This window comes from Vitis vinifera, chromosome 11 (genome assembly GCF_030704535.1).
Source record: "Vitis vinifera cultivar Pinot Noir 40024 chromosome 11, ASM3070453v1".
Taxonomy (NCBI): domain Eukaryota; kingdom Viridiplantae; phylum Streptophyta; class Magnoliopsida; order Vitales; family Vitaceae; genus Vitis; species Vitis vinifera.
The window spans coordinates 17,282,524-17,294,511 of NC_081815.1; the positions used below are offsets into that span (position 1 = coordinate 17,282,524).

General features: G+C 34.1%; 2 protein-coding genes across 3 annotated transcripts; both read right to left on the reverse strand.

The window, feature by feature from the left end:
- Positions 1-32: 32 nt before the first annotated feature.
- Positions 33-7,404, reverse strand: LOC100240983 (APO protein 3, mitochondrial). Of its 2 annotated transcripts, none has more exons than XM_010658597.3 (4): positions 7,181-7,404; positions 3,305-3,700; positions 1,448-1,875; positions 33-1,081 (listed from the first exon to the last, which is right to left on the reverse strand). In XM_010658597.3, exons 2-4 carry the CDS (start codon positions 3,673-3,675, stop codon positions 672-674), a joined length of 1,209 nt encoding a protein of 402 aa, XP_010656899.1. In that variant the 5' UTR covers positions 3,676-3,700; positions 7,181-7,404; the 3' UTR covers positions 33-671. The 2 variants fall into 2 exon arrangements, with proteins under 2 accessions (XP_010656899.1, XP_010656900.1); XM_010658598.2 differs by lacking the exon at positions 7,181-7,404 and adding an exon at positions 6,670-7,158.
- A 122-nt stretch (positions 7,405-7,526) lies between these two features.
- On the reverse strand, positions 7,527-10,666 carry LOC100244514 (transcription factor bHLH35). Its single transcript, XM_002263963.5, has 5 exons — positions 10,531-10,666; positions 10,288-10,453; positions 9,917-10,153; positions 9,641-9,811; positions 7,527-7,851 (listed from the first exon to the last, which is right to left on the reverse strand). The coding sequence occupies exons 1-5, from the start codon at positions 10,599-10,601 to the stop codon at positions 7,762-7,764; spliced, it is 735 nt and encodes a 244-aa protein (XP_002263999.1). The 5' UTR covers positions 10,602-10,666; the 3' UTR covers positions 7,527-7,761.
- Positions 10,667-11,988: the final 1,322 nt, after the last annotated feature.

The window sequence follows — 11,988 nt, forward strand, 5'->3', positions numbered from 1 at the left end:
ATGGGCATGTGCATAAGGAACAAAAAGAAAAATAATAAAAAATAAAAAGGACCCATTCATCATATTGCATATGGGATTGAACACCACACCAGAACCAATCACCAGAATTTGCAGGTTAAATGCAAGCGTTTCGGGTCATAATATGGGCAATATGGGCAAATAAGATTGGCAGTAAGTTACAATGTCTCATCCATCAATCGCCCAGTCAATGAGGATGCCTCTCATCCTGTCGTCGTTTGTGACATATAATTTGGTGAGACACGGCCAGAACACTGATTTCCTGTAGTATGCATATATTTCATCAATGTACTCAACAACTGCGAGTGAATTCTTGTCATTTCCACCAAATCTTCCATCTCCATCTCCTCCTTCATCCTATCTATTTCCTCCTTGGCACAGATAGGTCACTGATTGCCTCGTGGTCTTCCACCTCAATGATGACACGATCCTCTGATTCACTTGGCTTAGGGGTTGAATGCAGGACCAATTACTTGAATTCCTCAGGTATAGTTGGTTGCCTCTGCTTCTTGTTAGCCATTTGTGCAGCAAACTTCCTAGTAATGGGTTGATGCATCAGAATTGGTGGGTGTTTCTTATCAGAGACTGCATCTTTTCAGAGAATCTTTATCGACTAAGATGCCCAGAATCTCACCCAGGTTCAACTCAGCACTTCACACTACCCACTTTTCTTCATCCAGCCCAGGGACTGCAACATCTTCCCTCATCATGGCGACGTAATTCTCTCCCACGTTTGCTCCAGCTTGTGCAAACAGTTCTACCACTGCAGGCAACTTTCCATAGTACCTCTGTAAACCATTTACCAGCGGCCCACCATCCTGCACATCTCGCACATGCCACACATGAACCGGAGGAATCAAATCATCCACTGTTGCCTCCTGCCATGCGTGCTGTCCATCCCTCATCTGGTGTTTGTAAGCTTGACAATTCCTGACTCTGTGACCCTTAGGCCCCACTTGGACCTCTGAACAATATCCACAAGTTTGGACAGCATACTTCTGCATAAGTTTTGAGGCTCCTAACCACATTTTCTCCCAAGCCTCCATGCCTTGGATAGCAAATCCTGAAGAGTTGCCAATGAATGCATTAAACACCCAATAATCATCACTTTGTACTATGGTCGTGCCTCATGACCAAGTGCTAGATTAATGAGGTCATCATGGCCTCATCTCATCTAATCATCCTTAAATTACAATCTAAATCATAGAAAATACAAGAGATGTAGTTCAAAAATAATCGGTGAATGACATAAAGGAAAAATTATTTAAATAAAATAAAAGAAAAAGAATTGCAATTTAAGAGTAAAGCAATCACAACTTAAGGTGAAATCCAGCTATACCATGGCCCAAAATTTGATTAGTCAATATATTTTATGAAAAGAAAACCCATATAATAGGCATTTGGGGAAAATTTTCAAAAGAAAACATACCTTGTACATCATCAGCCAGCAGGTGCATAGACTTATTTTCACTTGACTGGTTTCTCTTCTCCCAAAACCCGTACGCATTGATGTCTTTGCCAGGTGAATCATATTTAGGAAACCTCCTTTCAAAATCTATCATCCTACCAGCAACATTATAAACCGGGAAGGTCCTTCTCCTTGTTGGATATTCAGGGATGTCAAGGCCTGCTTGAATACATAATTCTACAATAGCTGGAATCTGATCAACTTGGAGCCTCTCATTATGTGAAACAGCTCTCCCTAATCTGTCATAGAGATGAAAAGATTCCACGAGAGGCAAAACATGTTCCACACCCCCTATTTCCCAAACATGCTCTTTGCTTGCTGGGCTACCTGTGACATTGCATGTTCTGATCTTATGTGGTGGATGACCAACATGAACTTCTCCACATAATCTGCACAAATGTCCATCATCACACAAAAATAGAATTTCTTAAAGATTTGGCCAACCAAATCAAGAATTCCAAACTGACACATTCAGTAACAATTACTTGTCTCAATAGCTTTCTAATTTGCAACCTTATGTGACCAAGGTTCACAAAAATGATAAACTTTTTCTGGATCATTATTTTACATTTAATATCTATACGAACAAAACGAGAACAAAGAAAAATTATTGGGGTTGCAATGCCTATATCTCAAAGAACCTATAATACATTTAGCAAAATTAAGTTAGGTTCAACAAATGTATAATACATTCTAAAAGACATATCTTGACATTAGATTCATTGTTTCTTTTGGACACAAACCAGAAAAAGTACTACCCATTCCATTAAGGATTTTAAACAATCTTCATTTCCCTAACCCACCAAGACTACAAGAAGAATTAAATGTTCGTAAGCCCCATTTTGATGCTTCAAACCAATGTTTTTAGAATTGTACCGATCATTAAATTAGAAAAGTTATTAGGTCAAAATTCCCGTTAGTATTGACATTATAAATATATAATTTATATATTATTAAAATTAAAAATAATTAAAAAAATCTATATATATATATATATAAATAGTTAAAAAAAACTTATAGATGATTTAAAAAAACTTGTAGATGATTCATCTTTTTCAATTTAATATTATTAGATTAAATCATGATAAAAATAAATGTAAATGTATTCATATTTCTAATGTTGTTAAATATTATATATTAAAAAATAAAATAAAATAAAATATGATTACCTAAGTTTCTCCATATTTTAACAATTATATAAATAGTACATAATAAAAAATAAAATAAAATATTATTACCTAAGTTTATCCACATTTCATTCTATCGAGTATTTTGTTAAAATTTGATAAATTCTTTTGCCTGTATTATTGTTACGTTTATCATCCTACAAAGAATTGAAGTAAATATTTACATTTGCTTTAAAGTTTCTAAATATGCTATTTTATTAATGTGAGTACATGATCGAGGAGCTCAACTTGGCCCTGTGACAACCTACCCCAACCAGTAAAAGAACTGGCCAGTCCATCAATTAGCCAATTCAACAGGTGGTTTTCAAAGTTCAAGGGTGGTTTGACATGCAAAATGGGTTGATTAGTGGCTCAAACCGGAAATCTAATCGATTGCGACCCGATCCAGTTTTAAAAACAATTTTTTTGAACTTCTTTGACTAATAAAAAAAAATAGATGCTCTTATTATTTCTTTTCTTTTTTGACTAATAAAAAAATAGTAGGTGCTCTTACTATCTTTTTTAAACTTTCATAACATGATAGTTAAGTATAAATTAAAATTTGTAATACATTAAAGGTTGCACCTTATAACCTCTTGTGATCAATTTAAGTTTTAAGGTCTCAAATAATAATGTAGAAAAACTGATTTACCTGCATGAATATATGATAGTGCTCTTGACAACCATTGAAACACAAGTAAATAGTTTGGCTCTGGCAGCATAGACTTCATGAGCGAACGGCACTAGTCCCTTGACCAGCAATCCATTTTCAGGAGGCCGTAAAGTGATCTCAGAAACCTCTTGTCTAGCTTGCTTCTGCAATCTAGCTTTACACTTGAGTTCATTAACACTAGTAACCCATGGCTTCCTCTCTGACTTCTTCAGCTTCCTTGGTAGCTCCTTGCAAGTCGAATTAGTTGAGAATGATCTAAATGGAAGCTTAAATTTACCTAACTCGATCAAACTTGCAAAAGAGTTCTGCACGACAATCTTGCGCAAGTTTCTAATCCGTCTAGGTAACATTCTCCTTACAAGTTCTCCAGTTACTCTGAAACATATAAGAATGGATTAACAATAGAAAGCTTGAAATGGTATTGAGCTTTTTAATGCCCCAAAGCCATAAATAGAGAACCACATAATCCTACAACAGAATAACTCTCAAAATCAAGAGTTCATATTACCATGCATTAATTTAAATTACAGATACCAACAGATATTCATGCCAAATTAGAGTATCATATTCTTCAACTTCTTTTAATTAGACCACCAGTACCAACCGAGGTGCCACCACTTTTTTGATACACAACAACACCCCACCATTCTAAGACCACCTCCATAATTATTCTCACTAATTTCTTCTTGCCCACAACACTATAGGTATTGTTCATTTGGTGTGTGTTTGTGTGTGTGTGTGTGTGTGTGTGTGCATACTCAGTTTTCTATTTCCATTTTAATCAATATTTGATAGAAAAACACCACTTCCTTAACCCACCATTTCCAGAAATAGCTTGGAAATCAAACTAACCACCCATTTCACTTTTCAGATCATCTTCATCGGAAACACTATAGAATCAAGGCAATGCCACTCAATTCAATCAATTAGAAGCAATGTCATGGGCCAAGAACAATATAATCACCATCACTTAAATATTTTGAACAATTGGGTGCCACATCCAATCTAATCAACAACAGTCTAACTACCAAAACATATGTACTACTCTCCATCATTTTAACAAATAGATGCACACAAAAGGAAACAAAGGTATAAATAGCTATACTACAAAATTCAATAAGAAACTGCATTCAAAGAAAATAAATCCTCTGTTTAGTTACTGAAGAAATGGGGGAAGAGAAAAGAAAATTTTAAATCTTATAATTTAAGTGGTTTTTGTTTCTAGAAAATGAAAATCTCACCTAAAGCTAAATGCTTAAGCAGAGTTGAGGGTTTCCTTTGGCCACAAATCTTGAAATTTATGTAAGTTTTTTAAATTTTCAATTAATTTTTCTTTTCCTAACTTTTCTCAACAACCAAACAAGCTTTTAGAACACAAGATCATTATAATTAAGAATTTTTAAGTATTAGGGTTTGGTTATTTTAGGGTTGATCTTTTAGGGAGTGATTATGGTAAAAGCACTCTTAGCTTGTATCACTTTTGTCAGCAGCACTTCTATCAGAAATGCTTTTACAGAGAATCTGTCAGTGTTTGGATGTAAACAAAAAGAAAATGTTTTTGATAATATATTACATTAAAATAAAAGTGTTTTCAGTATAGATAAATTACCAAAAAGGACATTATAAATTTCATTGTATTTTATAGAACTTATGTATATAGAGGTACATCTATACTATTAGAAAAACCAAAGATAATAATTTTTTATTATGAAATTTTTTTTGAAAATACATGCAAAAAAATAATTGAAATGAATCACCTTGATACTTATTATCAAATGAAACAAATCACCTAGCGGCTAGCACAACACCCAGTTGCCAACAATATACAGAGTGTAAATTTCTCCAAATAGAGTCTATGGCTCCCTGTAAGACTGTTATCATCAATAAAGCATATACATGAAAGCAATTTAACTTAGCATTAAACTAGTACCCTGTGTTACATTCTTTAGAAACCTTGTTCCTGATAGCTTGATCGATTACTTATGCTATTACCCAATGTAGAAACAGGTTTCATTATTCACTAGCAACGACAAGTTACTGAAAAGAAAACAACCATACATCATAGAGATACAGAAATACAAAATGACGAAAATCTAACTAAACAAGGCGATAAACAGCATACTTTGTTCAACACAATAACCAAGCACACAGGGGCAGCAACAGCATAAATATATGCAGTACACAACTGCAGACCCATTCCCCCAACCAAGTCATGCATATATGCAGACACTGTTTCTTAGAGGCAATTCTTCAAACATGTAATATCCCCATTTTTTCAATCAAGTCTTGCAGTATCAAACAAAACCTTAAAATTCTTGTTTATGAAATCAAATGGAAGCACAGAGATGATACCAAATGTTTGATATGGCTAACTCCAATAAGGATTGGTCCTTTAGGGAGTGATTATGGTAAAACCACTTTTAGCCTGTATTACCTTTGTCAGTGGCACTTCTATCAGAAATGCTTTTATAGAGAATCTGTTAGTGTTTGAATATAAACAAAAAGAAAATGTTTTTGATAGTGTTTTTGACAAGGTTTACATAAAAATAAAAGAGCTTTTAGTATAGATCAATTACCAAAAAGGATGTTATAGATTTTATTGTATTTTATAGAACTTATGTATATAGAGGTACATATTTACTATTAGAAAAACCAAAGATAATAATTTTTTATTATGCAAGAAATTTTTGAAAAATGCATGCAAAAAAGAAATAATTGATAAAACAATAATTTTTTTTATATACATTAGCACCCTAATACTCATTATCAAATGAAACGAATCACCTAGCAGGTAGCACAACACCCAATAGCCAACAATATACAGAGTGTAAATTTCTCCAAAGAGAGTCTATAGTTTCCTGTAAGACTGTTATCATCAATAAAGCATGTATATGAAAGCAATTTAACCTAATGAGAAACTAGTAACCTGTGTTACATTCTTTAGGAAACCTTGTTCCTGCTACCTTGATTCTATTACTTATGCTATTATCCAATGTAGAAACAGGTTTTATTATTCATTAGCAACAGCGAGTTATTGAGAAAACCAAACATACATCATACCACAGAAATACAAAACAACAAAAATCTAACTAATCATGGCGATAAACAGCATACTTTGTCCAAAACAATAACCAAGCACTCAGAGGCAGCAACAGCATACATATATGCAATACACAACTGCGGACCCATTCCCCCAACCAAGTCATGCATACATGCAGACACTGTTTCTTAGAGGCAATTCTTCAAACATGTAATATCCCCATTTTTTCAATCAAGTCTTGCAGTACCAAACAAAACCTTAAAATTCTTGTTTCTGAAATCAAATGGAAGCACAGAGATGATACCAAATGTTCGATATGGCTAACTCCAATTTGGGTGATGCAAGGATATGTGATAGGTAATATGTTCAAGTTCCTGGAATGAAACTTGGAACTTTAAGAAAGGGGTGGAACTTTAACCCTGCCTACAAATATTAGAAGACAAACAATAATCCTCACTAAATGCCAAGAAGAAAAAGATCAAACATTGATTTCATAAAGAAAAAGAAACAAATCAAGACAAAGCAACAGCGGTTAAAGGGTAAAATTCAGTTCCAGCTCTCCACCAACTTCTCTTAGCTGCCACTCTCCCAACAACCAAACAGAAATCCCAAAAACCCAGAACACAAATTGTGAAAAAACCATCGGCCAGTAAACAATAGCAGAACATCACCGACAATTAGGGTAAAAATCAGACCAAATCCAGAAAGAAACAAGCCAGGAAAGTTTTAGAAAAATTCTGGCGAAATTTAAGAAACAGGAAAGGCGAAAGCAACCCAGAAAACCAAACAAAGAACCCAAGAGAGAGAGCGCTTACCTTGGGTTCCGGGTTTTCACAGGATGAGGTGGATTGGAGTCGTCGGCGCCGGTAGAAACCAGAGCGGAGAGGACGAATGGTGCCTCTTATTTTCGAAAATAGATCTTTTTTAGTAGACTTGGTTATTGAAAAAATTGACTGATTTTCATTTTTCACATCTATCTTTACCAGTATTTGGGTTTTTTTAATTTGAATTTGAAGATTAATAAATGAAATATTTAATTAATAAGTTCGAATTTGGTCTATCATACCATATCATATTACACAAGATGTAAACTAAAGTTGAAATTTTGACATCTCATAGGATCATACATCTTATGAATTCACAAATTGTAAAATGTAAATATTTATCAGAAGAGAGAACTGCCCCATTATCTGGATTCAAAGACACGAGTTCATAACATGGTAGTAATACAAATACGGGATTGACCACAAAAATATCCAACATTATGAACCTTCCCATCAAAGAAAACAACCTAGGAGCAAAACCCTAACCAAATCTAAAAAAATACAAATCCTAAGAAAATAACAAATTCACGGTCACCATGCCTTCCACTATGACGAGAATTTGGATCCATCCATCATATACTCATAGGACTCTGTGGATCATTGAGAGCTGCTATGGCTGTTTCAATCTTTATTTTTAGAACATCTTTCTCCTCCTCATCTGCCTGTAAAATTAAATCCAAACAAACAAAAATCACTAAAAAGGGAAAATGATTTGAATTTTACAAGCCGTTAATTATAATTTTTATTTTTATTTTTAAATTTTTTGAAATTCAAGCTATGGTCAAAATGGCCATGATGCTTCACGCATCAGTTCAACCTTCAACCACAAGGAAAACCAATTTCACGTTTCAATCATTGCATAAAAATCTCCAGGAGCCCATTGGAGAATTATGGGATGTGAAAATTAAGGAATATGAAGCAGATGTGACGGGAAAGGGAAGAAAGTGACGCTGAACCGTGTGGAATTCAGTATTCTATTTCACATTTGGATACAGGAAACACGTTTCCAACGGATTTGCATTTCCCCACGAGTTTTCCGTGGACTTTCCCTCTTCCGCCTTTTAGGTAAATAATGAATTATTGGGATTATGCCGGTAAAACTTTTGACCTCCCCCACCGCACACGTAGCCGGTTTTCCGGATCCACAAATCTGGACTATCTTACTCATTTTAGAACCCACAAAGAAACACCAATTTCATTTGTCTCAAAAACTGACAAATTATTTTTAACAACTCATCCTACGTGTACTGGAGATGGTAAAAGCCAAAAGGCAGAATATTTGGGTGTGAACACGATGATGCCCTGAGACGCCACACACCCTATCATCATCGTCATCCTCCCTGAAAGGAAGATAAGGCGGGATCTATAATTTTTTTATTATTTGTTTAATTAAAGTGAATACTAAAGCGGAAGTCTTTATTCTCCCCTTCTGGTTCTATTCCAACACTCTGGATTTCACTAATCATAATTGCCCTAAATTATATTCCCCCTATTCTTGTGCACTATGATGACCCACTTTATTAAAGGGGTCAATGGGTCTTCCGCTCCATGGGTCCCCCAAATCCATCCCCTTTTCTATACCTGGGATTCCCATATAATCAGTAAAATTTATTAGTTTCTGTAAATTTTTTTAATAAAAATAATATAATATATATATAGCAACGGAGAAAAGGCATCAATCAATTATTGGATTCAACACAATGATACTGTATTGAATAAGAAAAAATTTGTCAAACTAAGGGAAAATTTGAACCGTGTGGTCCAAGAGCATTAATTTTGTTTGCATAATGATATCATCGTGTAGGGTGAACTCCACTTGGCCCACCCACTGAATGCCCTCAAATTATATCAGAGATAAAGAAGTCGAAAACTATTTGGTTTTTAGGATCCGTATTTCAAAGCCCCTAGAATTCAAAATCATTTTCGAAAACGATGTTTTTGATGTATACCTCTCATTAAAATTAATTACGTTTAGTCGTTCTCTTGTTTTATATGGGTTATCCATAAAATTCTAAATTAAGATTTTAAAAAACATTTTAAAAAATTAGATGTTCAATATTTTATAAAATATTTTTAAAAATCTGAAATATCGAAGAAGAAATAATTTACAGATAATTCTCCGAAAAAACTATTTTTCTAAAAACACATGAAATGAAAAAAAAAAAAAAAACTTTTAAGGCTATATATGATTTTAAACATTTTTTAAAATAAAAAATAAATTATACTCATTTTTATATTTGAATTTTTCCTTTCTTTTATTAATTTTTTTTTCTTCCCTTGTTGCTGCCTAAAGCCGAATACGTAGACTCACATTCAATGTATCCCACCATCAAATCTTTGCTTGAGGTCGTATTAATTCAGGAAATATTTGAAAAAATAGATATAACATTAGAAATTTAAAAATAAAAAAATAAAAATTAGTGAAAGGTATAGGAAATGAAAGAGACTAACCTCAACGAAAACAGTCTTCAAAAGCCTGCCAGAGAAAGCAGTAATGTTGGCTGTAATGATTTTAAGCTTCAGAGATTCGAATACTTCACACAGCTTTACCATTGTGTCTGTTCTTTTACTACATGTGAGGCTCACAACCACGGTCTTTTCTCCCATGTAAACGACCCTCAGCTGGAATCAAGTGGTTAATGATTAATTCACCAGTTCAATTATTGCAAAACCTTGTCTACATGGAAAGAAAAGTTTTGTTTGGATGGGGAGAAAATGACACCACACCTCAAGGACCTCGATTGGGGAAACTCTTGATCCACCGGAATCATAGCAGTGCTGAGTCCTCTTCTTCTTCGATTTCGATACCAACACCGGAATCTCCTGGTCGAATTCGTACCCCGGCGGACTCTTCTTCGATTTTCCGGACTCCAACTCCGATATCTCGGCCTGAATTCTCCTCTCTTGCTCGTGCAAGTCTTGGATATAGTCGATCGCATCTTTAATTATCGACGCCTTATCCATCTGAAATTCCAAAAGAAAAATTCATAATCTGAGAAACGATCCATAAAAGAAACCGTTAGTACGCATTCGCATGTGCGCCATGGTACCGACCACTCCCTTATTTCACGCCAAGTGGCATTATCTTTGAAATTCACCTTACTGATATTGGGGACCACCGCTCTCAGTGCGAACAACCTCTCGTTCAGCTTCTTCCTCCTGTTCCGCTCCGAAACTATGTTCTTCGACGCCGCCGACGACGCTGCGCCGTCCGGCGAACTCGAATCGTAGTAGCCGGAAAACGCCTCATCCAGGCCCCCCCAACTACACCAGAAAAGGAAACCATTAGCAACATGTGAATTTCGAAGAGACGCAGAGAAAGATTCTGACGATGATGATACCTGTCGAACTCTTCACTTTGGAGAAACATATTGGTTTCCCAATAGTTTTTGAACTCCTCTGTGTTGTCCATCAATAGTCTTTGATTTTCCGTTTGGGTGTTTGGCTGTTTGGCTGTTCGGCTCCAGATGATGTTCCGCGCTATTTATAGCGGGAGAAGTGCCTGGGACACGTGTTAACCTGTGCTTCTGTTGCTGCGAGGAAGCTATATCATCTTGACCGTTCAATCCTCTTCCTCACCGCGTTAAACCACTTTTTGCCACTCGACACAGCTGTAGCGCCTCCCGCACGCTCCTAATCATTGGTAGTTTTCGGCAGTTGTGATCGTTGTGAGTGCCCCGCACTCTCCCCCCTGCGCGTGGCATTTTCTCGTCGCAAAAGAATTCAAGTTACAATTGTTGGACTCCAGACCCATCCACTCGGTAATTAGTCGCCGTCTCCGTTGCGAGCAATTGATGGCATACACTGTTCGTCGCACTAATGCTTTCTAGAAGTGAATTATATTTAAATTGTTTATTAGGGTTTTATTTTTTTATTGAATTAGGTATGGCCGCATATCTTTATTAAATTAATTAATGCCCACATGACACACATATAAGATATACAAAATTAGAATAAATATTAGTTGAAAATAAAATAAAAAATTATTTGAAGTCTTTATCATGACACTAAGAAACAATCGATTCAATAATTTTATATCAAAAAATAAATAAAAAATAAGGTTTAAGAGAGAGTAAAATTAATATAAAATACTAATCATGTAGTAAAAGATGATGATTTAAATAATTTTATATTTAAGAAATGAATGAGGTGTCAAGAAGATACAGATTGATGAAAAAGTGGTGATGCTCTTATTTAAATAATAATTTCTTTTTAAAAAGCTAAAAATAATATTAAAATATATTTTAAAATAACCTGTCAGAACAAACGTACGATGAAAGATAAAAAAAAGTTGTTAGGGTGTTAATATAAATGTTAATGACTACCTGTTTTTTAGAATAAAAAACAAAAAAATATTTTATATTGTTCGTGTTTTCCTATAATATTTTTTAATCGTTTTATACCCTTTTTATTTATTTTCTAAGGTTATTTTTAAAAATATGTATACAGCCATATAAAATGATCAAAAATAAAATAATAGATATAAAAATTATTTCTAAAACATATTTAAAATATTTTAGGTTCTCAAATAGACTTTTATTTTATAAAATATTATAAAACAAATTTTAAAAACTATTATCAAAAATTGTTTTTAAAAACAATTACTAAACAAAGCCTAAGTTAGTCACGTAGAAGCTTCTGTTATAAAAGAAGATAAACATTAGAGTTATGCAATTATATCAATTGATGAATGTTTTTTATGAAATAAAATGAATTTAATTTTAACATAAATTTAAATTTCACTCATAATATACTTTGATAAATTTGGATTTTAGAAAACTCCTCGAAAATGTAATCGT